The sequence below is a fragment of the Chelonoidis abingdonii genome, chromosome 14, assembly GCF_003597395.2.
Source record: "Chelonoidis abingdonii isolate Lonesome George chromosome 14, CheloAbing_2.0, whole genome shotgun sequence".
NCBI lineage: Eukaryota > Metazoa > Chordata > Testudines > Testudinidae > Chelonoidis > Chelonoidis abingdonii.
The window spans coordinates 12,671,291-12,695,912 of record NC_133782.1 but is presented as its reverse complement, the minus strand read 5'-3'; the positions used below and the strand labels follow the sequence as shown (position 1 = coordinate 12,695,912).

At 41.0% G+C, this 24,622-nt stretch overlaps 1 protein-coding gene across 3 annotated transcripts in view; it reads right to left on the bottom strand.

The window, feature by feature from the left end:
• Window positions 1–3,396: 3,396 nt before the first annotated feature.
• Window positions 3,397–24,622, bottom strand: part of BMP7 (bone morphogenetic protein 7) — a 54,523-nt gene continuing 33,297 nt past the window's right edge. The window contains exons 3-7 of one of the 3 annotated variants that reach the window (XM_032782575.1): window positions 17,372–17,520; window positions 11,493–11,690; window positions 9,793–9,869; window positions 8,997–9,107; window positions 3,397–3,699 (exon numbers count right to left, since the gene is read on the bottom strand). In XM_032782575.1, the coding sequence (XP_032638466.1) occupies window positions 3,637–3,699; window positions 8,997–9,107; window positions 9,793–9,869; window positions 11,493–11,690; window positions 17,372–17,520 (598 nt within the window). In that variant the 3' untranslated portion in view covers window positions 3,397–3,636. Of the gene's footprint in view, window positions 3,700–6,282; window positions 7,575–8,996; window positions 9,108–9,792; window positions 9,870–11,492; window positions 11,691–17,371; window positions 17,521–24,622 lie in introns of those variants that run through there. The other 2 variants (XM_032782574.2, XM_032782576.1) reach the window with 2 other exon arrangements.

The window sequence follows — 24,622 nt, the reverse complement described above, 5'->3', positions numbered from 1 at the left end:
AGACTCTCAATACAAGCAGAAGAGTTGTCAGTACTGGTGTGGGTTTCCATGCACCTGTTTGTACAGGTGAATCTATGGATGTGTCCATTTTGGGCAGGGGAGGCTACTACTATTGACTGTAGTGGGTTTGTACCTGTATAACAAGTCCAGAACCTCACCCAAGTTAGTGGTGTTAACCAACAACAACAACAAAAAAAAAAATCAAGCAACTCTGCTCTGTACACAAACATGAAGTAAATATGCAGAAGGGAAGATTCCATCCAAGGCTACGCTAAGTGGTTACGTGGTTTTCCAAAGAAAGCAAACGATCTGGCTCACCTACTCTCTGGGTAAGTGGTCAAGCTGCTGCATTTTTAAAAGCAGCATGGCTACAAGTGTACGCAAACCACAGCAGTGGTTAGGACTTGCCACAGCACCCTAGGAGCTGGAAAACTCCTGGGCAGTGCCATGAGGAGACGAACATGAAATTAGTGCTGGACAAATAAACATCAAAAGGTTTGGAAGTTGACTTTGCTTTAGAGAAGCACCAAGAGAGCTGGATGCATGCCTGGCTCTTTGAAGCTCCCTCCCTGACCTTCTCCTTGACCCTTCAATAGCTCCATTCCATTTTTCCCCCCCATCTTGACCCTACACTAACCCTGTGAGTCTCCTTCACTGCCTACAACCCACCAGTGGTCTTTGCACCGTCACAAGGCCCAGTAGCTCTACTGACAGCTATGCTTGGCCATAGTTGCTTTTGAATTGAAGCATTTGGAAGTCTGGTATCATATGGCTCAGAGTTGCTTGTGCTCCCTGGAGCATATTAAGGTTTGTATCCATCAGCTATCAAGGAGCAGAGAGGAAACTGTCAAAGCTAATGAGCCCTGCAATGGGATTGTGAAAGGGTGGAGGGTCGTGGAGTCAACTGACTCAAGATCATGCCACAGGGCTAAAAATGGAGTGTAGACGTTTGGGCTCAGGCTGGAGCCTGGGGTCTGGAGCCCAGTGAGAGGGAGGGGGAGTCTTGGAGCCGGCTCCAGTCTGAACCTGAACCTCTATACTACTTTTTTTTTAATTGCCATAGCGCAAGCCCCATGAGCTGAAGTCTGTTGACCTGGACCATGGTGTCTTGTTTTTTGTTTGCAGTGTAGATGTACCCTGAATGTATCCTCTACACTGGCAAACAACCTCCACACCCTGCAGTTCTGCTGGAGATACTCTGCTGCCTCCTCCTTTGCACTGGCTTGCAGAGCAGAAGCTGTGCACCAGGGGGTGGGAACTCTGTGATCTTGAGCAAGTCATTTACCCTTTCTGTGCCTCTGTGAAAGGGGGCATAATAGCAGTGGGTTTGTGAGGATAAATCTGTTAAAGATTGTGAGGCACTTAGGTACTACAGTTAATGGGGGCTAAAGAAGTACCCGAGGTAGATCTGTACCATTGTCACAGACAAGGGAGAGTGCCTCGCCCGTCACCTCAAGCACTCTGAGCAACTCTGAGAGTTTGTGCTGATACATTCTCATCTACTTCTCCACATCACCCCCTGCCTGAGGCTATGTAGACCAGGCTCCCTACCAGTATTCATAGTTACATGTCCTGTGCATGGTATGTGTGTATAGTACTGCACCAGCTTTTACAATTGACGGCTCAGTAATAATGTGAAACCAAAACTGCTGATAGGCTCTACCTGGAATTAGTGGTGCTGCTGAATTTTTAATTTCAGAAATAAAACAGCCTTGCTGTTAGGAAAACCAGCTGTTAAAGTCAGTCTAGTCAGTGGGAGCAACATCTGCAAGAGAACTCTACTACCAATCAGGCACCAAAATGGATTTTTCAGAAGAGTTCATGATCTGACACATTGGAGGCGAACATAGGAGTAGATCCACCAGCATTTATTAATCAGGTCAAAGTTCATACCACTTTGTCATCTGCTGTATGTTGATACTCCCTGCTCTGAAGCCAGGGCCGGCTCCAGTGGTTTTGCCGCCCCAAGCAGCCAAAAAAAAAAAAAAAAAGGCCACGATCGCAATCTGCGGAAATTCAGCGGGAGGTCCTTCGCTGGGAGCAGGAGTGAGGGACCCTCCGCCGAATTGCCGCCAAACACCTGAAAGTGCCTCCCCATTCCGGAGTTGCCGCCCCATGTACCTGCTTGATAAGCTGGTGCCTGGAGCCGGCCCTGTCTGAAGCTATCACCAGCACCATGTTTTCTCCCCTTTTAAAAAAGGGGAAAAATGTGAACTCCAAACAAGCGCCTTCAGGCCCTACACCATCATATTCCCTTTCACAGTTAGCCTGACTAGAGAAGTTGCATGTGCTGGACTAAAGAGGTAACAAAACTCAACAGTCAGGGCTTGATTTTAATTAAGTGCTGACAAAGCAAAATATGACTGATGCGTTAATGCTCCCACAATCCCCACTTCCTTCAAGAGTTGCCTAAAATAAGACCATTAGCCCAGCATTCATGTTTTATCTAAGCTATGGAGAGCCTATTAACAATGAACACTGTTGCGACTGCTTCTGCAATCACTTTACTTCCCAGATTGGAAATGGAGAAGGGCATGTTTCTGATTATATCGACAAAGAGTCCTGTGGCACCCTATAGACTAACAAGGTGCCACAGGACTCTTTGTTGCTTTTTTCAGATCCAGACTAACACAGGTTCCCACCCCGCCCCTCGATACTTTTCTGATTATATGGCAGTCCACACATACTGATATACAGTCAAGCCCCAAAACTCCCCGTCATCCAATCCAGCAGAATATGCATTCCATGTAGACACCCAAGCTGACTCTTCTGGGACCAGGGTGATTTGAGCAAACCTACTGACAATTAACAAAGGGCCTAATCCTGCAAGCAGCTAAGCGTGTAACTCTGCTCATATGAGTATTGCCATTGGCTTTAGTTGAACCACTCGTGAGCAAAATTAAGCACTTATGTAAAAGTTAGCAGGAAAGAGGGCTTAGGTTCATTTTTTTTCTTGAGACAAATTCTGCCCTAACTGATAATCCTCAGTCTAGTCTTGTATTTTACTTCCTTAAACATGTGACCAGATTATGGTCCTTAGTGAAAGAAGGGACATTCATTGGATAGAATCTATAAAATTAATGGGATCCTAATGTCTGCATTAAGATAGCAAGGTACCAATACTCACATTTTAAAATTCTAAACTACCTCGCACTTACTGTCAGCAAATAAGAGACCTAGCAACAAACAAAGGAATGCAAATGACAGAACATAATGTGTGTATTGAAATAAACCTTCATGTTCTACCCTTTAAAATCTGAGGTTATTTAGGTGTCAGCTGATGAGCATAAGTAGAGTGGGGGAGTAGAAATAGCACACATTTTTTAGCAGTAGATAAGTTATTTTTCTCTTTAAATAAAACTCAACTCTTAAAGCAATCATAATGACCCACTTGTGGTTCTCTTTGACCCGGGTAATGAATGGCCATAGTGTTAAATTCCCATAGTTGTCGCCTCAAGCTCTTGTCAGTCATTACCTGATAAATAAAAACTTCAAACAGGCTTCTCTTTGCTTAATTGGGCTGACTTTCTCTCCAAGACGAATAGCTAATATAGAGTGATTAATGTGGCCATGGCAACAATGGAAGTTGTCAATAGAAGTAGTTGGACGAACATACACTGGATGCAAATCGCTGACTCAAAGGCAGAGTATTTCTGGCTTTCTTCCATCCAAAAGTGTCTCTTCCAATTGCAGGCAAAGCTGAAAAGAGTTAAATAGAGAACTCTGGCTGAAATTCTGAAATCTTTGGCAGCAACAGGGATGTTACCTGAGTAAGGTTTGTAGCATCTTACCAGCCTAAGCACAATGACTATAATGGAGCAGAACTAATGAATCTTCATGAAGCAAAAAATAACACCCTGGAAGCTCAGTAAGAAACAAACTTACAATAACTGACCTATATAATGTTCTAAATGTGCTTTATAATGTCATTAATCAGACAAATCTAACAACTCTGAAGCCTGTACTCAGTGGGTTTTATGGCCAATGCCAGTTTATGGTAACATTCATATTTGTGTCAAGAATTCCCTTTCCAAAACAGTAGGTTCAGAGACAAAGCTGCAGTAGCACTGTGGACTGATGGGAGGCTAACAAACTGAGAAGTGGATTTTTGGCTCCCAGACAGGGGTTGCAGCTGCTGAGCATATATAGTAAGTCAGTGGTTCTCAAACTATGGGTTGGGACCGCACAGTGGTTTGGGACCCTGTTTTAATGGGGTCACGAAAACTGGTGTTAGACTTGCTGGGGTCTGGGGTGGATCACAGTGCAATGAAGTTTGAGGAAACCCTGCTAAGTAATGTGTGTATAGCAATGCTGAAGAAAAGTAGCATTTAAACATATAGGCTGTATCCTTCTCTCAACGAAGCCAGTGGCAAAACTTCTAGTAGGGTCAGATTCTCCTTTCTCTGGAGTTACACTAGTTGTAAATGAAAAGTATCAGGCCCATATTGTGCACTAAGGAAAGAAAATGAAGAACCTCTTTCTAAATACCCAGAGCGTATTTAGACCCTGATCCAAAGTCCACTGACATCAAAAGGAGTCTTTCCACTGACTCTTCGCTGAGCTTTGGGTCAGGCCCTTAAACATTGAAGGGTTCCACTTTTTGTGTCTGTAGCCATGTGAGACTCTTTGGAAGATGGTCGTTTGTTTCAAGATCTTAATGATTTCATCCAACAGGCCAGCAAATACATTTACATAAACTGGCATAATGCTGCACATAGTTCAAAGTGCACAAGACCCCAGTAACTTCCATTGCAATGCAGTGTGGTATCAATAGTAGGAAACCTCATGCCAGCAGCACCTCTGAAATATGCTAAAACAATCTCAATTAGAAAATGTCAGTTTCTTGGCTGATAAGGTTTTTTTTCCCCCCCTTTCTTGTGCCTCTCTAATTTTATTGGGATGACTAAACTCTGAACTATGTTAGCAGTAAACAGAACTAATTTACCCCCCGCTTCTTTGAAACAGCTGCTGACAGCTGCACTATAATTCAATCATGGATCTTTGCAATGCAGCCTGCAAAATATATTCATATTTTTGTTTTTCCTTCTACTATATTTATACTTCGGCAGCTGCAGCAGATATTGACCATGTGCCCATGATGCCAATGTACAGAAACTGGTGGACATGGAAGCACTGTTGCAGAATAGCTGACACTCACCATGAAATATTACTCACAACAAAAGACCCTTCATATTTAGTGGGAATAATCACACATACACAAAGTTGTTGGAATATCTTTTGTAAAGTCACAATGATTTATTCAACTACTTTGTACAAAATGCTTCTAACAACTGCTCTATGAAAAGAACCAGAAATGTGTACATATATTTTTGCCAACTGTTAATAAATATTTTCTTAAATAAGGAAACAAATGTTTAGAAGAGATGAGAATCATTTTCCTGAATGCGTGATTGAAAAGGAATTCAGAGATGGAAATAAATAATTTTTTTCCCACTTTTGTGACAATTATTTACATAAAAATATACAAAACAATGGAATTGATGTACAGCCTAGCAACAGAGATCCTGTAGTCATGTTTTTAAAAAACAAAAACAAAAAACCCCCGCAGGATATATATATAGTACAGAGAGAGAGGGCAGTCAGGAATGAACCGCAATATACCAGTACTTTTGAGCACTAGTGGCAAACTTAACCTTGACTACATTAAAAAAATAATCCGCTCGGACCATCCAATCTTAACTTCATTGGTAGCACCTTAACTCCCTGTACAAGGTTCACAGACATCTAGAATATGTTGCATTGGTGGCTGATACACATACAACATTGAGTGGCATTTATGATTTTGTAGGTTTTTATGCATCTCTCCTTTAAAACAATGGACACACTGAGGCAGTTGCAGCCCAACCAACCTTTCTCTTTGACAGTTCATCTAAGGACTTCTCAGAAAAAGCTGAAAGAATATTTCAGCCACCTTTTGGAACGTGACCTAGTAAATATTGGGCCAGATTCTGATTTCAGTTAAATCTAGTGTAACAAGGGTTAGAGCCAAGTCAGACTCTTGATTCCCATTATAGATAAGTGTGATGCATTTGGTAATGCTGACTGGTGTTCAAGGTCCTGATCCAAGGCCCATGGGACTCCTCCTATTCTTCAACAGCCTAATCCTGCTGCTATTGGAAATCCAGTGGTAAAACTCAGATCTACTACAATGGAATTAGACTTGAGTCAAAAGAAACAAGATCCAATTCACTGTATAGAGCTTTTTGGCTTGTTTTGTTGTGGTGTTTTTTGTTGTTTTTTTTTAAAAAAAAGGGTGTGGGGGAGCATCCGATCTGGATTTCAACTGTGGCTTAAAACTAAAAGAGCAGTTTTCTTACTGCAGATGAAACTGACAGTAAGATAGGAGTCACCCAGAAAATACTGACCCAGGGAACCAGGATTACAAATGTCATGGGTTTCTTTTCTCTATTAAGGACCTGATTCTGCATAGTGCTGGGTGTTCATTCAGCACCATCCTTGGCTTTCATCTCCTCACAGGATCAAGTCTACAGACTTGCAAAATTCCAGGGGCCTGATCTGCACCCATTGAAATTGATGGGTATTTTTCCTATGGGAGCAGGATTTTGTGCTTGCCTTTTATAACCTTGTAAGCGTTTGAGATGTCCAAGTGGAGAGTTGGGTTACCAAACTGTTTGGGCTTTATTCGCTATTATTTAAATTTTGCTTTTAGCTGTTTTCGTCCATAATAAATGCAAATTCTTGATGGTAGTTGAAATAGATATTATCCCGACATAGAAAATATATATCAAGATAATATTGTTCTTTGGAGTTATTTTCTTCAATTCTTTCAATTCCAAAAGATATTTCTAGACTTGTCCTTTTTAATTTGAGTCAATCCAGATATTTTTTGCTAGTAGAAGTTCCTGTGCTTAGTCTTTCTCCTGATTATGAGGCTGGATAAACCAAGGGTTGGAGGTAATTCTTTAACAAAATATATCTTTTTCCAGGTCCATTTTATTGTGAACAATTTATTACAGGAAAAACAAATATTTATTACTTTGTGCATAAATGCTCCAGATTCTCACCCTGGATGGATTTGTTTAAAAAAGATGTTCACAATCAACACTGGTGAGTTAGCCATCTTCTGAAAGACTCATTTGCAGAAGTAAGAGCAATTATTTTGGACGGGCTTAATTTTTAAATGGTTCCTCTGGCTTGTTTCACTTAGCACCAGTTTGCAGAATCATGTCTATAATAAGCTAAAACAAACTTTACTCAAATGCCACTTGGAATCTAGAATTTATTCCACTATCTCCTGTTGATTCTGCACCTTCAGAAGCGTGGTCCCTACAAACTTTTTTTTTATTTAATTAAGGCAGTTCAATGCAGGAGACTTAAATCTCTTTGCAAATTCATATCAAAACGCTCTTTACAGCCATTCTTTTTTTTCCCTTCCTGAAAACCTAATGGCAGCCACATGCCCGTACCACCATGTTCCTGTATTTTTTCAAGATAACATTGGAGCTGTCATCAAAATAGAGCACTGAAATGGCATTGAGTTGTGTAGGAGCACAGCATGGCTTCGGCACAGTTTCTGGGTTTATAAAGTGAACCTAGGGGAGGGGAAAGGAAACAATGTTAAGATATTTTTCCCCCCCCTCTTTTTGGGCAAACCTTCCAACTTGCATGTATGCCTTTGGCACACTGACTTGTGTACACAAATACCTCCCTGTACGCACACAAAAGGTGAAATTCACAGGCACACTTGGGCATGCCTAAATCAGGAAGATCTGCCTCTTGTTTTTTTTCTTTTTTCTTTTTTTCCTTATAAAGGTAGTGCCGATGAAATCTCGTCAGCTGCCAGGCCTAGACACTGAAGTCCTTTCTATGTCCAGCGAATAGTCAAGCACTGGATACAGGAAGGACTTTAGTGCATGCTGCTTCTGTATTGCTGCAACCCTGTGCTGGAGAGGATAAATAGTAGTGATAAAGGAGTGGGGGCAGAAAAGCCTATCACCAATAAATTTGGGGAAACTGATTAGTTTTAAAATAGCTCTGACCCCAAATTTGAAACAAGCTCAGCCTTTTGTAGGGTCTTGGAGATGAGTTTTTCAACTAGAACTGGATGGGGGAAGGGGAAGTGATGGGGACTCTGCACATTTTTAACTTGACTGAATGTCCCCCCTGCAAAAAAAACTTGGGCAAATTAAATTTAAAAAAAACCCAACCTCTCGTTTCAATTGCATTTCCAGCCAGTTAGACTCCTGGAGTCTTGTAGCTATGCAGCTAAGGAAGAGTGATGAAGCTCTGATTTGTTACAAACAGTTGGAAGTTCTCTAGGGTTGTGATACTTGATGGCGCTGTTTACTTGCCAGTTTAAATCTGGAAGAGTTAAAATCCTGCAGCTATTCCTCTTCATCTACTCTTGGAACCTGGTCCAAAGCCCACTGAAGCCAATGAAAAAGACTCCCATTGGCTTCAGTGGGCTTTAGAGCAGGTCCTTCATGCACTTTGTTCGGAATAGGGAAACACACCCACTAACTGGACTATACTTGGGAGATCAAGGAATCCTCCACCCCACTCTACTCTCCATCCATATGGAAAAGGAAGCAGAAGTAGTGCTGATCTGTACTGTTACAGCTCTAGAGGCCCCTCCCTAATCCACTCCCTGCAGTTGTATGCAATGGATCCCCAGGGAATTTTGTGCAAGGGAGGCTGACCCCTTCCCCCCTACTCGGGGCCCTCCATTCCTGCCCTTCCTCTCTGGAGCAGTAGGACTGTGCCATTTGTGTTTACATCTAGAGCCCCTCTACACGCATGGAGCATGTTAATGCTTGCAACAAAGAGATTACTTCCAGGCCAACTATTAATTCAGGCCATTCCGCTAGACCTGTTTAGCCAGATGCTGAAGGCATTATGAGCTAACACAGACCTTCCTTCTCTGGCTGGTTCTGAGGGTTTGCTTGCACAAAATTATTCCAGTGAAGTATTGATCATAGTTAACAGCTTCATTATTCAACTTAAATTGCACCTACCAGTGTCTGTACGATAGCATGGTTTGTAGCATTCATGTAGGAGTTCAATGGGAAGGCACATTCTCCTTCACAGTAATATGCAGCATAGCCTTCTGGAGCAATTATCCAGTCCTGGATTAAATTGATGTTAAATCATGGAGAAAAGATGGATTTAATTTCATTGTACACTATTCAATCAACTCAAATACATGCAGGCAGTCAAAAAATCATGAAAAATATCTCCTCTTAAACTAGCTGCTCTAACAATATGATCAGCTCTTTACCAGTCTGCAGCACCTGTTTATCCTGAAAGATCCCACAGCACTTTACAAAAAGAATACTTTGTATATAGCAGAAGAATCACTTCATCCACTATTGGAAGAAGCTACCTCCAGTGCAAAAAGTAGGAGCTGTTTACCAGTGTCTAAAGGAATTATCCAGTAGAAAGTGAAGAACACTGTGTCCAGTTGAAACTACAAAAGGAATTTATAGGGCCAGAAAGTAACGCTCTGAATTTAAAATTAGTCATAAAGCCGTGAGGATTATCAAATTTTCAGCATCTCTTAAACTGGCCTCCAATTTGCACATCCCTTTTGTATATGCAATCAGTTGTGCCAACACACAGGAAAACATCCTTTTTGTGTATGCAAAGGACAGTGAATTAACATGTGTGAATGCACGCCCATTCTTGTAAGCACAGACATTTACACACAAAATCAGAGGCTAAAACTGTGGTCCGTGAGTGAATGCTACTAGTGAATGACAAATGATCGAAAAGGCATCATGTGTCTCTTCAGCCTGAGCACAGAAACCTTACCTGCCAGCCAAGATCTCTGAAACTGACATAAAGTTCGTGTTTCTTGCAGGCTTGCCGCTGATCGCTGCTGCTGTTTTCTGAGTTGGAGGGGGGCGGGGAGAGGGTGTAGGGGTGAAAAAATTGAAACCATCAAAGTGAGATTGTGTTGTCCAACTGGATGTTTCAGTGCAATGTTCAGCTGAAAGCAAGGCCCATTAAGACTAATCCCTCAAAGTCTGAAGCTCTCCAGCACGAACACCTTTGGCAGTATTGCGATGGGGAACGTGGTGTGGCTCTCCTTCTGGAGCCATGCACTGCTTTACAGCACTTGTCACTTTCTTTTAGCTGTTTCAGCTTCTTGTATTTTAATAGTAAAATAAGGGCTGGATTCAATAAATATAAAATGCCCATCTGGTTTCTAAACAAAGCCAAGAAAGTCCTGGGAATTTTTTTTTTCAGGGCTTTCTCTCTCCTATGTGGGCTAGTTTGCAAAACAATCTATTTTCATTGTGCCTTTACTGTATGGCAAGAGAACGCAGCGAGAGACCCAGGAAGGCACTCTCATACCAAGCTCATCAGGCTGTATGTAAGAACCTATAGAGAATAAGAATAGTAAAGTGACTCTAAAGAGTGGAACCCTCTTAACATCTGTGTTTTCTTTGAGTACTGTCTGCTGCCGACCTGTTAGGCCTGCAAAAGCAATAGAATCATAGGAGAGTGAGCTGGAATCTATTATTTGATGCATCACAAGTTCTGACTGTTGACCCATTGGGCAGGATCCACAAGGATACTTAGATATCTCACCCCCAGACTTAGGCATGTAAGTCCCATTTTCAGGTGCCACTGCAATTCTCAAAACTCTTACTCAGCTGCTGCCTAATGCTGGCGGGGAATAAGCTCACTCAGCACCTAAGCTTTTCCATTAAAAGTTCCTTGGGTGCCTATGTTTCTGCTTCCATGCATGCATGCATGCTTCTGAGCTGCCAACTAGGGGTCCAGACACCTGTCTCCCCTCAAGCCCCAGAGGGAATTCACAAACCAGGGGTACATGGGCATTCTTCTACAACTAGCATTTGTGGCCCAGTGTGGTAGGTGTGCTCAAAGGCTGCCAAGAGCTACATAAAACAGCCAGGGAAGGAGGGAACTTCCCTGTAGCCCAGTGGTTGAGCACTCACCTGGGAGGCAGGAGACCCCCTGGTTGATGTTCCCTCTCTGCCTGATGGGAAAGGATTTAAACGGGGATCCGCCATCATCTCTTAGGTGAGCATTGTAGAGTGAGATTGACTTTTCATCCTTTTTTGTTCCACTTTAATTGACTTTCTCTGGCCAAAGTAATATTTAATCTCAGTTTTGAAAATTTAAAGTTCAGTTCAGGTCAATTGAAACATTGTTTCTATTTTGACCATTTTTTTTTTGTTTTTTATTTTTTATTATAACTAGCCTATTTCAAAAATAGTTTGAGTCAAGAAATTTGTGAAAACTGACCTTTTCCTACAAAAAAAAATGTAGTTATGACAAATCAGCATTTTTCCAAGAAACATTTAGTAAAAAAACATTCTAGTCTTAAAGCCAGTGACCGACAAACATTTGGATGATGCTGAATATACAAGAGAAAAAGAGAGCATATTGCTTGAGCATAATATTGTTTCATTCTAGTCTCTACAAAACAATACAGAATTATCCAGTATCCAGAAAAACTGACTTTGCAGCCTTCACTGTACCTGCAATGTTGGACACCCGAAAGGCTTCCTGGTTTTTTGGTGTTTTCGATCTATTTTGGCTCCTTTGTTTGCCTCCCGTGGAACGAATACTGCGGAGATGCACTTCTGTGGCTTTGAAGAATGCTACCGTGAAAGGCTGCTTATTTTGTGGGCCATGTCTTCCAATAAGACCAGCCAGTTTGGGATTGATGCTTTGTCCTTAACAGAAATATCAACAACACAATCAGCCCATAAGAGGGATTCCTACAACTTTCCATTTCCACCAGCAATATTGAAGACGATGTGATTTGAGACAACTGTCCTACATCCCATACATAAAATTCCCATTGAGGCCCATATGCCTGGATCAACTGGTGGAGTGGGCCTAAAATTAATAAGCAAATCCACTTTTGAAAGGAATATCTCAGTACAACTAACTTCATTTTATATTTGAATGTAAAAGTTAAATAAAATGCTCCTACAAATAATTATTTTACCCTAAATCAGCTTTGCATTAGATTTTCCTGCATTCTTTAGAGGGGTTTCTTAAAGTTCACCAACCTATAACTCGAAGTGATCCCATAAAAGGAACCATAAAACTCAGCCCATAGGAACACTAAATTCCCACTGGAAGGTTATTAACTTAAAATAAAAATGCCTTGTATTAAATGTTGACACAGTTCCAGATATATTGCATTTGAAAGTAACAAATAGTTCAGTTATTTAGCAATATTTTATTTATTGCCACATCTGTCACACACAACAGCAGTACTGAATTAGATAACCTAGCTATAGATACATGATGATTATTGCTCATTCCTTTTGTGACACAGGATTTTTAAATTAACTTTAGTTTTGGTCAAAGATGCCTGATTGATAGTCCAGGAGACTGAAGTCAACTGTTTACAAAGATAATGCATGGACAGTGGCTGTACAAATTTGTCCCCGGATCCTCCCCCTACTCCACTGTGTCTCAATTGTGTTGTGAAGGAACCATTTCTGGAGACCACCTCAGTCTCTAAAACCAACCAACCTTAGGACTCTGGTAGTGATGATAATTCACACCTGTTTTGATAGTGGATTTTGTGATGTTTGTTAGGAACTGAACTGGGACTTGCCAAGTAAGTTAAAGAACTGCTGATGCTAGTTTTAGCCTGGTCTACATTATTCCTGCTGACATAGCTATTGCCTCTCGGGGAGGTGGAGTAGCTATGCCGATGGGAGAAGCTCTCCGTCAGCATAGTAGCATCTTTACGAAGTGCAGCAGTGACGCAGCTACACCAGTACAGCTTCGCCGCTGCAGTGCTCTAAATATAAACGAGCCCTCAGTCACAAACTGAACCACACTGGCACTAGCACTGTGGAAGTGAAAGGATCTGTATTTCCATTAGCAATCCACTGAGTCCTTTGGTCCTCTGGTTTCTAAGTGCAATATGAAGGGGAAAAAAAGGCAACAAAAGAACCTGACTTTCTAAGGTTTATTTCCATAACTACGGTTTTCAAAGCATTTGTTCCATAACAAGGGAACGGCCCATACCAGTATCTCAAGAACCACGGTCTCTATTAGATCTTTTCATCCCTTTTGTCTTTAGCAGCTTTTTGAGTACATAAAAATGTTAAGATGGTAAAGAATTGCCTATGATCACAGCTCGAGGCTAACAACGGCCAATTTACATTTGTTTCTCTCACTCTTAGTTTTTCTTAAATTCACAACACAAGGACAAATTTCTTTCCCTGTGCAAAGCTGGTGTACATGGGATTTGCACAGAGGATCATAAAGTTTTTTTTATATGAACATGACAGCTTGGCAACTAAGTGTGACCTGCATCTCATGGCTACAACCCCTTATGGTTCCCTGTGTGGGGAGGCGATAGGTTTAGACCTGTAGATATGCTAAATGGGATTAAGCAAAATTTATCTCCTAAGGATAAGACACTGGGTCAGGTTTTCCATGAATGAGGCCAAGTTGTATATGGTTCGCCAGTGAAACGTGCGGATTCATATAAATACCTGTTTACATATACAAAGGTGTGTGTTTTGGTGGGCATGAGCACCTCCACCTGACTGTATCATTTTCATTCTCCGTTTAGGCCCTGTAAATTTGGCCACATAGTCTTTATTTTACACAGCTAGGCTGCTCCCAAAAAACACTTAAGCATGTGTGTAGCTCTAAGTACATGAGTCGTCCTACTGAAGAACCTGGAACTACTCATGGTCTTAAAAGCTACACACATGCTTTTCTGGATCAGGGCCTTATTCCATTTTTCAAGAACAAGTTTAGCCAAATATGAGTCAGAATTCATCTAGTACGGCATTGATTTCCCTCCCACCCCCTGTTATCAGCATGAAACTTTTCCTGATTGCACTGCCACTTAAAAAGGCCATGGTTTTGAGAGAGTAAATTTATTTTTAGTTGCATCATCTCACTAACAAGAACCTCAGCAGCTTGCAGGTAGTGACCCTAGATCAGTGGTTCTCAATCTCTAGCCCACAGGCCGCTTGCGGCCCTATCAGCATAGAGCTGTGGCCCATGTGACATCCTCAGGGCCATACAAATAGTATCGGATGCAGCCCACGCTGCATATGTGGCCCACAATGGTGAATAGGTTGAGAATCACTGCCCCAGATCCACTCCTAGCTGATTCGATGGGTTTACATGAGGGTAACAGAGAGCAGAATTTGTCCAATGCATCAACTTAGGGAGAGGCTTGAGTTTTTTGGTGACAGAAAGTAAGTTACTTTTGCTGTAGCAAATCTCTCTCTCTCTGAGTACAACTTTGCTTTATGCCCTATTTAAAAAAAAAAAAAAAAATTCTGAGTAAGACCCATACCAGAGAACTATTGTGTTCCTCCTTCATTAAACTGTGAGAGCTCCCCCCCCCCACCCAATACACACACTTAAGTAACTAGAAGTAAGTATTTCAACCTCTACCTGTAGCCAGAGACCAAATTTCAAGGAAAAAAATGTTTAAGATACCTGTGTATTCCTAATTAGCCAATCATGTACTTATCTAACACAAAATAGAGCTGTACTCTCCAATCAGAGAATGCAGATTATTTGTCTTTAAGAAGCTACTTTTTTTAAAACTGAGAAAAACAGGATATGAAACAATATGTAATAGGCTAAGTAAACCTAAATAGTCAGCTGTTGTTCCTATGTATTATGAGGGCGTGAAGCATTTCAGAGCTTAGGGTGAAAGGATGCCTAAGGCTAATGAATCATGTTAGTGTTTCTCTAGTTTGTTGTTTGAGCTTATCCCAACTTTCTAAGCATAAACAAACATCCTTTATTTCCCCACGAGTTGCTATTGTTGATGGACTTATCTGGCATGATTGTAAAGGAATATGAAGAGAAGTTAAATGAACTAATCTGTTTTGGATCTTTCTATCCAGACAGTACTTTTGACTCTTCGCTTCTATCCTGGTTGCATTTTATTCACGTATAGACTGACACAAAATAACTTGTACAAATTCTAGACAAAACTTGTCAGATTTTCAGTTTCATTACACACTTTAAACTCGGGCTATATCCACTGAAAGGTTTGCTACATTCAAAAATCTATAGTTTTGCATCAAAGTCATGCTATGTTTGCAAGTCTTCAGAATTGTGACATGATGACCAGGTGAAACTGCAGCTTTGCTAGGAGTGTGCAGTTTGTTTGAACCCCAAATTAAACTTGGGCTTGGTGGGACTTGCCTTTGCAGCTGAAAATGGAAGAAAATGTTTGCTTGAATTCTGGAGAAGTGAGACTGCAAAGATTTGTGCCACTTATAGGTTTAATTTTTAAAATGCAAGCAGCCAAATTCAGTCCTGGAGTTAGTTTGTGTGTGTGTTTAAACCAAAAACAAGCCTATTTGTAAACTAAGGGAGAGATTTTCAAAGGCACAACTGGCATTTAGGTGTCCAACTCTCATTGAAACTGATGGGAGTCAGGCCCCTACATTGTCATTCTAGGCCTTTGAAAATCTCTCCCCAAGCTTTTTCTCTGAGACAGGTTTGTATAAGGGTACAGTTCTAACTGTCTACCTATCTGCTTTATCTGAGCAATTACCATAAATGCATGCACAGTTGTGGCACTTTTTCAGAATCCTGAATGAGAACATCTGGGCAAGATGTCCTAATCATCTGTTCCCTTACTGCATGTGCTATGATCTTATCTGCTGTTTATTCCATAGGCCTAAGAGCATAATATCTGTTTATAAAATGTTATGCACATTTCTAGTGTTTAAGGCAATACGTTATTATTGTAAATAATTTAGTTATACTATATTCAGACTTATTGCTTACACAGTCACAACTTATGTAAGTCCTAATGCTCCCTTGAATGCTCACTCTGCCAAGGTTTTACTACTTCCTATAGCCATGATTTACTCCACATGGAATACACACAGGCTGCAATGGCTAAGCACCTAGCAACATAATCAGAAGATAAAGTGATCCATTCTGCCCCAGGATACAGGGCTTGTATTTTCTAGTATCACAGGCATTCATGGTAACTTAAGCAATTGAAATCTTCTAAATTTCTGGTTGGATTAATTCTCCTTGTTCATAGAGAGCAAAAATTTTTGAGACGCAAGCAAGCTATGAAAGATGATTGAGAAGAAGGCCCCAATCAATTGTACCAAATGAACATAGGAACAAAGACATTGCCATATTGGATCAGATCCAAGATCAGTGCAGTTTTGTATCTCTGATACTTATACCCCACTCCTAACTCTCATAGGCTTGCATCACAAGCTGGCTGAAGAATTTGGAGTACATAGTGCGTCATGCCATCCCTCATGTTTCACTGTTAAAAGCTGATTGGACTGTTTATGTGAAAGCACTTTCTTGTCAGCAGACTAGACATGAAAATCTAGAGATGGGGGGGGGGCGAAGAGGAGTAGAGGAGGGGGAAAAGACAGCACAGAGCAAAGAAAAAAGGCCTGGGTAGGGAGGAGTTGCATAGAGGACCAGGGAGCAGGCTGTGTGCCGAATAACTCTTTCTTTGATTCACTTGAGCTCTTGCTACAGTCACCACGACTGACCAGCATTTCAGATGGTCCAGTTTGGGACTATTGCAGCTGGGGAGAGCAGGAGAAAATCATTTGCTAAATGGAAGAGGACAATGGTGTCTCTGTGGGTGGGGAAGGAGGTTATGTCTTAATGATTCCTACCTAGTGTTAAAGAGAAAACATGGACTAGATCCATCAGCTGAGGATTTAGCCTGTACAGGTTTTCTTTCTCACTTTCTAATGTAATATAATTGGAGAAACTCAGCAATTAAGACTTTCCTGACATTTCCTTCCCCACCCACAGAGACACCATTGGAAAAAGTATTTACTAAATGGGGGGAAAAAAAAGAAAAGAAAAGAAAAAGAAAATCCAATCAGTTTGAAACAGTGAACCACTAGGGACAGAGTATTTATAAGTTTGGTTGAGCCAAAAGAATGGCCAATTTTTATGTGTAGCTTCCAGGACTTCAAGTACAAATAAAGTAAATGCATGTGCCTATTAGTCATGTGCACAGTTACTAGATTGCACATACAATCACAGTAAATCTGCGTGCAAATTAGGGCTCAGATCCACTAAAGCAGATGCTTAACTTTGAGCATCTTAATAGTTTCTTTTGAGATGCTTAAAGCTAAGCATGTGCTTATGGTTTTACTGGATTCGGACATGGATGTACGACTGTCTTGAAATTAGGTGGTGGTTATTTAGATATGTTCAAATAAAGCATGATGGGTTAACATTGTAATTTTGTAATACTTTTCCAACATCTGCATCTTAAGAAAATTCAATACAATCTTGAGAAATCCTACTCAAATGAATGACTACTGGTTGCATTCAGACTAATCCTGACTGGATTCCTACAGCCAAAATTGAGACTTTTTGATGACATTTACTCTCTGAAACTTACCATCTATACTCTCAACTGATAGCTGCAGGCCAAGATTGTGTTGTGGATTTACCACCCAGTGATTACTGGTTGCTGTAATATCAAACACCAGCCAACCTTCCTCTGCAGCCCAGATTATTCGAGTGTCAAGCAGAAACAAATCTGAATCCCTGAAAGAAAAAAGGAAGTGTTACTTGGATTTTCAGATGGCAATAATTTACTGTAAATAGCAATTCAAGTTAGTACTTTAAGCAACACAACGGGTAGCCCCTATCACAATACACAAGTTATGTCATAGATAGATAACAATGCCAACCTAAATGCCTTTTCTCCTGAACAATCGGAGGATGGATTAAAGTTGTTTGGAGCATACATATTGCTGTACTATTACAGCTAATCCTACTAATGTAATTTTAAAAATGGTTTTCCAGGCAAATATGTGAACAGTTACTGTGTTTGCATATGAAACTTGGTAATTAGGCATGCAAATACACCTATTCCATGCATAATAACCTGACTGTTGTGCAAAAACATGGCAATGGGGCAAGCAAATCTTTAAAAATCTGCTCTGTTGAGGCTGCATACAATTGAATAAGGATCACAACGCAGCATTACCTTGTTCAGTAATGTCCTTTTCAATCTATTGTTTTAAAAGCTAAATAAACAGACACAATCTGATTATTTTGGACCAGAAATTGAGAACAAGAAATCAAAACTAATCAGAACTGGAGAATACTTCAAGGTCTCGGATGAGGCTGTGGTAATCATTCTGGGTCTTCAACAATTTACCACTGAGATGAGCTGCAACTGAAAATCTGGTAAATTACAAAGATTACAAAGGCTCTGAAGAGCAATGGATCTCTTTCATCAGAAGCCAATGCAAAGAAGTAACTTGGATCATAACAACAAGAAAATTGAGTAATGGTTTAGCTACCTCCAAAAGGAAGTCTTTACAAGAAGGATGGAGACAGCAAGGTGGTGTCTGGACAAGCCCTGTAAGAGATTCCTTCATATTTTGTAATGTGCAGACGTTGGAGAGTAACTGAGTAAAGAGAAACCTTGTAAAGCAATAAGAAAATTTCTCTTATTGTGTCCCATAAGTCTGGGGAGGGCCAAATTAATCTGTTTTATAGACTTGTCAGTACAAACTTTTTTAACGTCTCTAGTTCACTCAGGGCCCCTTGTTTGCCTGGAACATCATGTCATACAAAAATCTAAAATGAGAGGATTTATATGGCCCCCGAAGCCTCAAAAAAGTATATGAACTTAACCACTGTCTGGTAGCGAAATATTATTAGCCTTCATGTTTTATAGTTGAAACTGAGGCATCAAAAAATGCAATGTCTTGCCCCAGATAAGTCTAGCAGAGCAGGAAATTGAACCTCATTCACCTGGGTCCCATTTCAGTGTGTCTTGACCACATGGCTATCTCTCCAAGCTTACAGTAATGGCTTTAATCTAAGTCACTGGTGTAAATAATAGAAGTGTCTGTAGTTACTACCTCATAGCTGTTTAGTAGTTTATATGAAATTAATATACAATTCCAGTCTCTGAAGGACAAATGACCACATCACCAAATGCCTATGGAAGTACAATTTCATATTTCCCGCCCACAAACGCACAACACTCTTAACCTCTGCATGTGCTAATGTGGAATATTTACACATATTGCTGAGGCTCTAATATTACATATTATATGTGAGGGAGATCTTATCAGTGGGAGGCAGAAGGAAATTCCTTGTGAAGATGCAGAGTCTTTTGCTCCCAGTGCAAGTGTGCTGCTTTTAGGTATTAGGGTGCAGTTCAGATATATCCCATAACTTGGCATTTCCTTGCTGTTGAGAGCTGGCAAGGGGTGGGGAAGGGGAATTGGGAAGATGTCACCTAAACAATCTTTTGTTCTTTTAAACAACGTTTTTGCTTATGGAACATCCAGGCTTTAGGCTCTGTCCATACATCACAATCTAACTTGTTGGGGGACTGTGCTACAAAGCTGTCTCTTGCCTGTGTAGAGGGGAGGAGGATCACAATATGTATAAATCAATTACACAGATAGGGTGTAAGTAATATCTAAGATAAGACAAAACATGTTCCACAGGAGCCACAGATGAGAGAATGCTACACTTGTGTTCACTTGTGACATAGGCCAATATCTGATTCTAAGGTTCCAGAGGTACAAGGCTTTTATGCTAACACGCTGCCTGATTTAACAATGCCTCCTGCCTACGATTCACAAATGATTTACTTAACAGATATGTAGCTTGCTTGATTTTTCTCTTTTGTGGGTTGCAGGTTGAAGATAATAGCAATAATAATAAGTTACTGCTGTCTTGCAATATATTATTACTCAGAAAAACCAGCCTTTAAGCTTCCCGTGCTGTTGTGATGCAATCAGGGTAACCAGACAACATGACGCATCAAGTGCAGGGGTGAGTCAGTCTGGGAAATTGTGTGAAGTATTTGTTTGCCTGTAGTTACAGCAATGTGCAAACAATAGGCCTGGAGGGGAAATCCTCAGTAAGAGAGATCAAAGGGACATGCTGAAGGGAATTGTCCTTCCCACACACAACTGGAACGCTGAGACCCAAAAAGGGCTTGTGTCAAATATTCTCTGGAGAGATTCACAGTATTAATGGGTTAGTGCTTTTCCTTCTAGCCTGCGACCAATGGAGAAAAATGGGTTGCAAACTTGAATAGTGTTGCAAGCGGAATATCCGGGCTCAAGAGTGCAGAGCTTGTTCTAATTAAAAGAAACCTCTTGTTCTTTTTAAAAGAACTGCCCTTTAAATAAAATGGCCTGCTTACCAAAGACACATAGCAAAATAAAATTAGAGCAGCAACTAGCAGATGGCAAGGCAAGCTCTTTAAACACAATCGTTAAACAAGTTACAGGTATATTAAAACACAGAAGCAATTTCACTCTGCATCACAGCAAGCATTAACAGTTTGCACTCTGAGACACGACTTCTGTGTGCTTCCTGAACTTGTCCTTTCCTGTGGGGAGTGGGGGGCTTTACTTAACATACTCCAATCTGAAGTGTTATCGCATGATTTACCACCAGTTCAATGTAACCTCAGCTCCACAGTTCACGCATACAGAGCTGCACAGAGGCAACCATTGGCTGAACGCTAAAAGTGTTATCAGTCCTGCAAACCCCAGGAATTATGCTACATATTCTTGAGTGCCATCTCCTAAAACCTTGTCTACTAACTATAAACAGCTCTACAATACTCTTGCAATTTTGTGAACTAAGCTTCTACAGTCAGGACTGAAATAAATTGCTCATGTTCTTTGCACTGCTACAGCTATGCTTATCTGAGGGTTTAAAAGGGCTTTACAAACCACCCCCCTTCCCCCCAAAGATTGAGAAGTAGGATCTGTGCCCTAATCCATCTTTTTGAAAATTGGGGCCAGAGTTACGGACTAGATTTTTTTCCGAGGTGCTGAACACCCACAACTCCAAATGAAGTCAATGGGAGTGGCAAGCACATAGCAATTGTAAAACACAGGACCTGTAGCTGGAAAGTGACTAGTGACTTTAGGCCCCTCAGCATGGTAGCACCTAGTTCTGAGAGAGTGAAAGCTCAGCACTTGCAGAAAATGGGACCATTTTAAGGCACCTCAGGCTGGACACTAGAAAGCTGAGGCATCCAAAATGAGAAAGCACTCTTGAAAATCTGGCTGCAGGTGACTTGCCCTAACACCTGGATGGTTGCCTGGTAGTCCAGGAAATTCCCTTAGTAGGTCTGTCATTTTCTGGACTTTAGGGCCTGCTTGTGCTGACTAGCACAATTGCCTTCCTCCTGCCACACGGTGCTGCAAGAGTAAGGAGCAGAAAGTGAGGCACTCTATATGAGGGACTAGAAGAATAGGTACATCTGAGGAGGGGTAGATGTTGGTGAACAAATGGATGAGGATGTGGGAGGACTGTGAGTGACCTAGGATGCAGATGGAGGGGTAGGTGAGAGTTTGAGGGGTACATTAGAAGAGAAAAGAAGAACATGGGCAGGAGTGAGATTGGAAGGGAAAGTGGGAGACAAAAATATAAGGAAGTAGAAGAGAGCACAATGTTGGGATAGAACTCACATGGCTGATGGAGGGGAAAAGGTAACAACAGGCAGAAAAAATATACCATGGTCTATGATCCAATAGAAAAGCAGCAGAAAGTGGAGTGAGAAGACAAGTGTAAGAAAAACAAAGGAAACAAGCAAATTTCATTTTAAATTATCATTAATGAGAAATTCAATTGCCAATATGTTGCTGTTAAATACAATGTATGTGAAAAATGTTGGATTCTGCTTGCCTTTGGAATGCACCAAACGGCATGTCTCTTCAAAGTATTTCACCTAAAACTGTAACTGAGATTCCCCCACTTTAGCAAGTAACTTAGGAGGGGATTTCAAAGGTACAAAGGCAACTCCCATCCTTATTATGTTTGGACTGCTCAAAGCTATTGCCAATCCTGCTTCCAACAGGTCATACAGAAAAATCACAGTGGTGCAGTGAACACATCTCAGAACGTGACTCATTTCCATTTTCTAACCACCAGACAATGCATTCTCCTTTTCCCCAAGCTTTCACGTTGCCCTTGATATTGGTTGTCCTCTCCCCTGCGTTCAACACCTAAACAAACGCAGCAAAGGAATTAGTCTCTTGGGTCACAGGCAACTATCTAAAAATATATTATCTCTTGAATACATGTCTTGTGTATTGCCAGTGCCAAGAATTCAAAGATCATGAGACTGGCTTAAAAAAATCATGTTTTTTTTTTTTAAAATAGTAAGTTTGATGTTTTTTCTTCTTCTTTCTTTTGAACTTTTAGGGTACACTCAGGCCATGTTTTCCAGCTTTCCCCAGCAAGCTTGAATGCTAGGAACTTATTTTTGAATAAAATGAAAGCTTATTCTGTCACATAATCACTTGGTTCTATGAGCTGGGACTCTCAGAACATGAATTGGTGAGAGACTCTCAGTGAAATGGTGAGTTGGCAGCACTGCAAGAGCAAGGCTGAATATTATATAAAAATCTTACAATTATAGAGTCAAATGCTATAAAATATAGGGATAGCCCTAAATTATACTGAATACTGCCTCTTCCTTCGCCTCCTTTCAACATCCCCCATCCCTCTCTTTCTTAGTCATTGTTACTTTCAAGATGCATGTTAATGAACACTAATGAGCATTTCCAAATTGAACAAAAGAATGGACAAGAGGATGAATGGACAAGTGGAAGAGGGAGCAGGAAGGAAACATGGAGTGGTGTTAGCTTTCAGTACAGTGTGAGGCGACTGGTGAGGTGACTGGTGTAACTGGCTGAAATTTGGTCCCTTTGGTGATCTATGGGTCCTGACCACTCACCTGAACATCTCCTGACAGTAACAGACTCCAAGCAAGGCCACTGTGTGACATCTCTAGTATTACATTTTTCAATCCTTAACTGATAGTCCAGAGAATGTCCCACCACAGATATAGTGGCATGTGCCATGGCCTTAGAGATAAGTGGGAATTCTGTAGCATCTTCAGATCACTTCACAAATATGGATCAAGCCTTCCAATTTCCCTACAAAACAGGTTGTTAAGCTCATTGTATAAAGGGGGAAATGAGGTACAGGTACGTTAAATGACTAATTGTAGTTCAGCTGGTGAGTCAGCAACAGTGTCAGGACTGGAACCCCAGCCTCCTGACTTGCACTCCACCCACTAGACTTGCTTCCAAAATATGTATGCTTAAATGTATCTCCTGAGGCTAGAGAGCTGGGCTGCAAATCACATCGCAATATTTCAGAGAGACATTTTTTCTGGTACTACTTTCTAGCCTTTCCTGGTGTTTCAGCCAGGTAGACTCAGCCTGAGTCAGCAAGTGCAGAAATGCACAAAAAATGAAAAAGATGTGTGGGTGGTTAGTTGTTTTTTTTAACTCAGCTTGCCAAACTTCTTAGTGCCTCAGAAAAAGTTTCAGTTAAGATTTCAGCAGGTTCCAATTTTATCCAATCTACTGCTAAGTGATAGCTCCTTTTGCATTCAGTGTTTATGAAAGTAATATGGATATCACACAAAATCTGGGTTCCAAAAACGCAACTTAAACTTTGGCAGCAGTTATCTTCTTGTGGAGAGGACAACATATTTTCCAGACACACAGTAGCAATAGTGCAGGGAAAATACTATATAAAAAGCTAATGTTTTAAATGCAGAAGCTGCTGTTCACCAATGGAGTTTGTGGATCACTTTTTCGTTAGTGCATCATTTGGCTGAGTAGGAACCTCTGTGATACGCAAAATGTTTCCTGCAACTAGTCAAGTGCCTCCGATGAGCCTTACCTGCCTAAATGACACCAAGATTTGTCATGGGTTTACAGGCTGCAGCTGCTCACACGGGGTGCTCATGAATAGTGAACCAAACTCATCAACGTTGTCAACAGGCCTCTAAGTGCATTAGTGCACTTACCAGCATGCAAGGTATGGGTAGTTACTCAGTCTGTGTGCATAAATGATGGATTTTTACAAGATCACAGCAGTTGCACCTCCAAATATTGTAGGTGCATTTCTGGATGCCTTTTGAAAATTTGGTCCAGAAGTTGGTGAACACTGCTAGAGGACTGGTGCACTACAATAAAACCAATCTCCAGTTTCAGTGTGGTGCCATCCTCCCACCTGACTTCAGATCTGTTGAGAAATTGCACTGGTTATTTTCAAACATGCCAACTCAGTCTTTGTGAGAGTCAAAGGCTTTAGTGGTCAGTGGAGTTACATGTTTAAATTCCTTATGCCCTGATGGAAACAGGTTCCATTGAATAGGTGCCAAGTTGGGGTGGGAGCAAGGTTGGCATATTTTAAAGCATAAGCTAAAATGTTTCAGATGCATGTCAAACAATGGAAAGCATAAGGCAACCACTTATTTTTCATGCAAGTCTTTGGTGCTAGCACTCTAACTAAGAAGCTGTTGTAAATGACTGAACAACAGGTAACAGCTGCAAAGTGAACATGTCACAACTAAATTTTAATTATCAAAGGTTGTTCACAGAGGGTGAAATCCTAGCTTCATTAATATCAATAGCAAAACTGCTACTGACTTCAACATGGCCACCGTTTCTCTCATAGTGCTAAATCCTGGTCCCACTGAAACCCAGTGGTGAAACTGGGATCAGGATTTTCAAGGTATTTAGGTGCAATGGGAAGCTATGGGGATTTGCAAAAGCAACCAAGAAGGTTAGGTGCCTAACTTCCATTGATTTCAATTGGGGTTAGGTGCCTACCTAGTTCAGGTGCTTTTGAA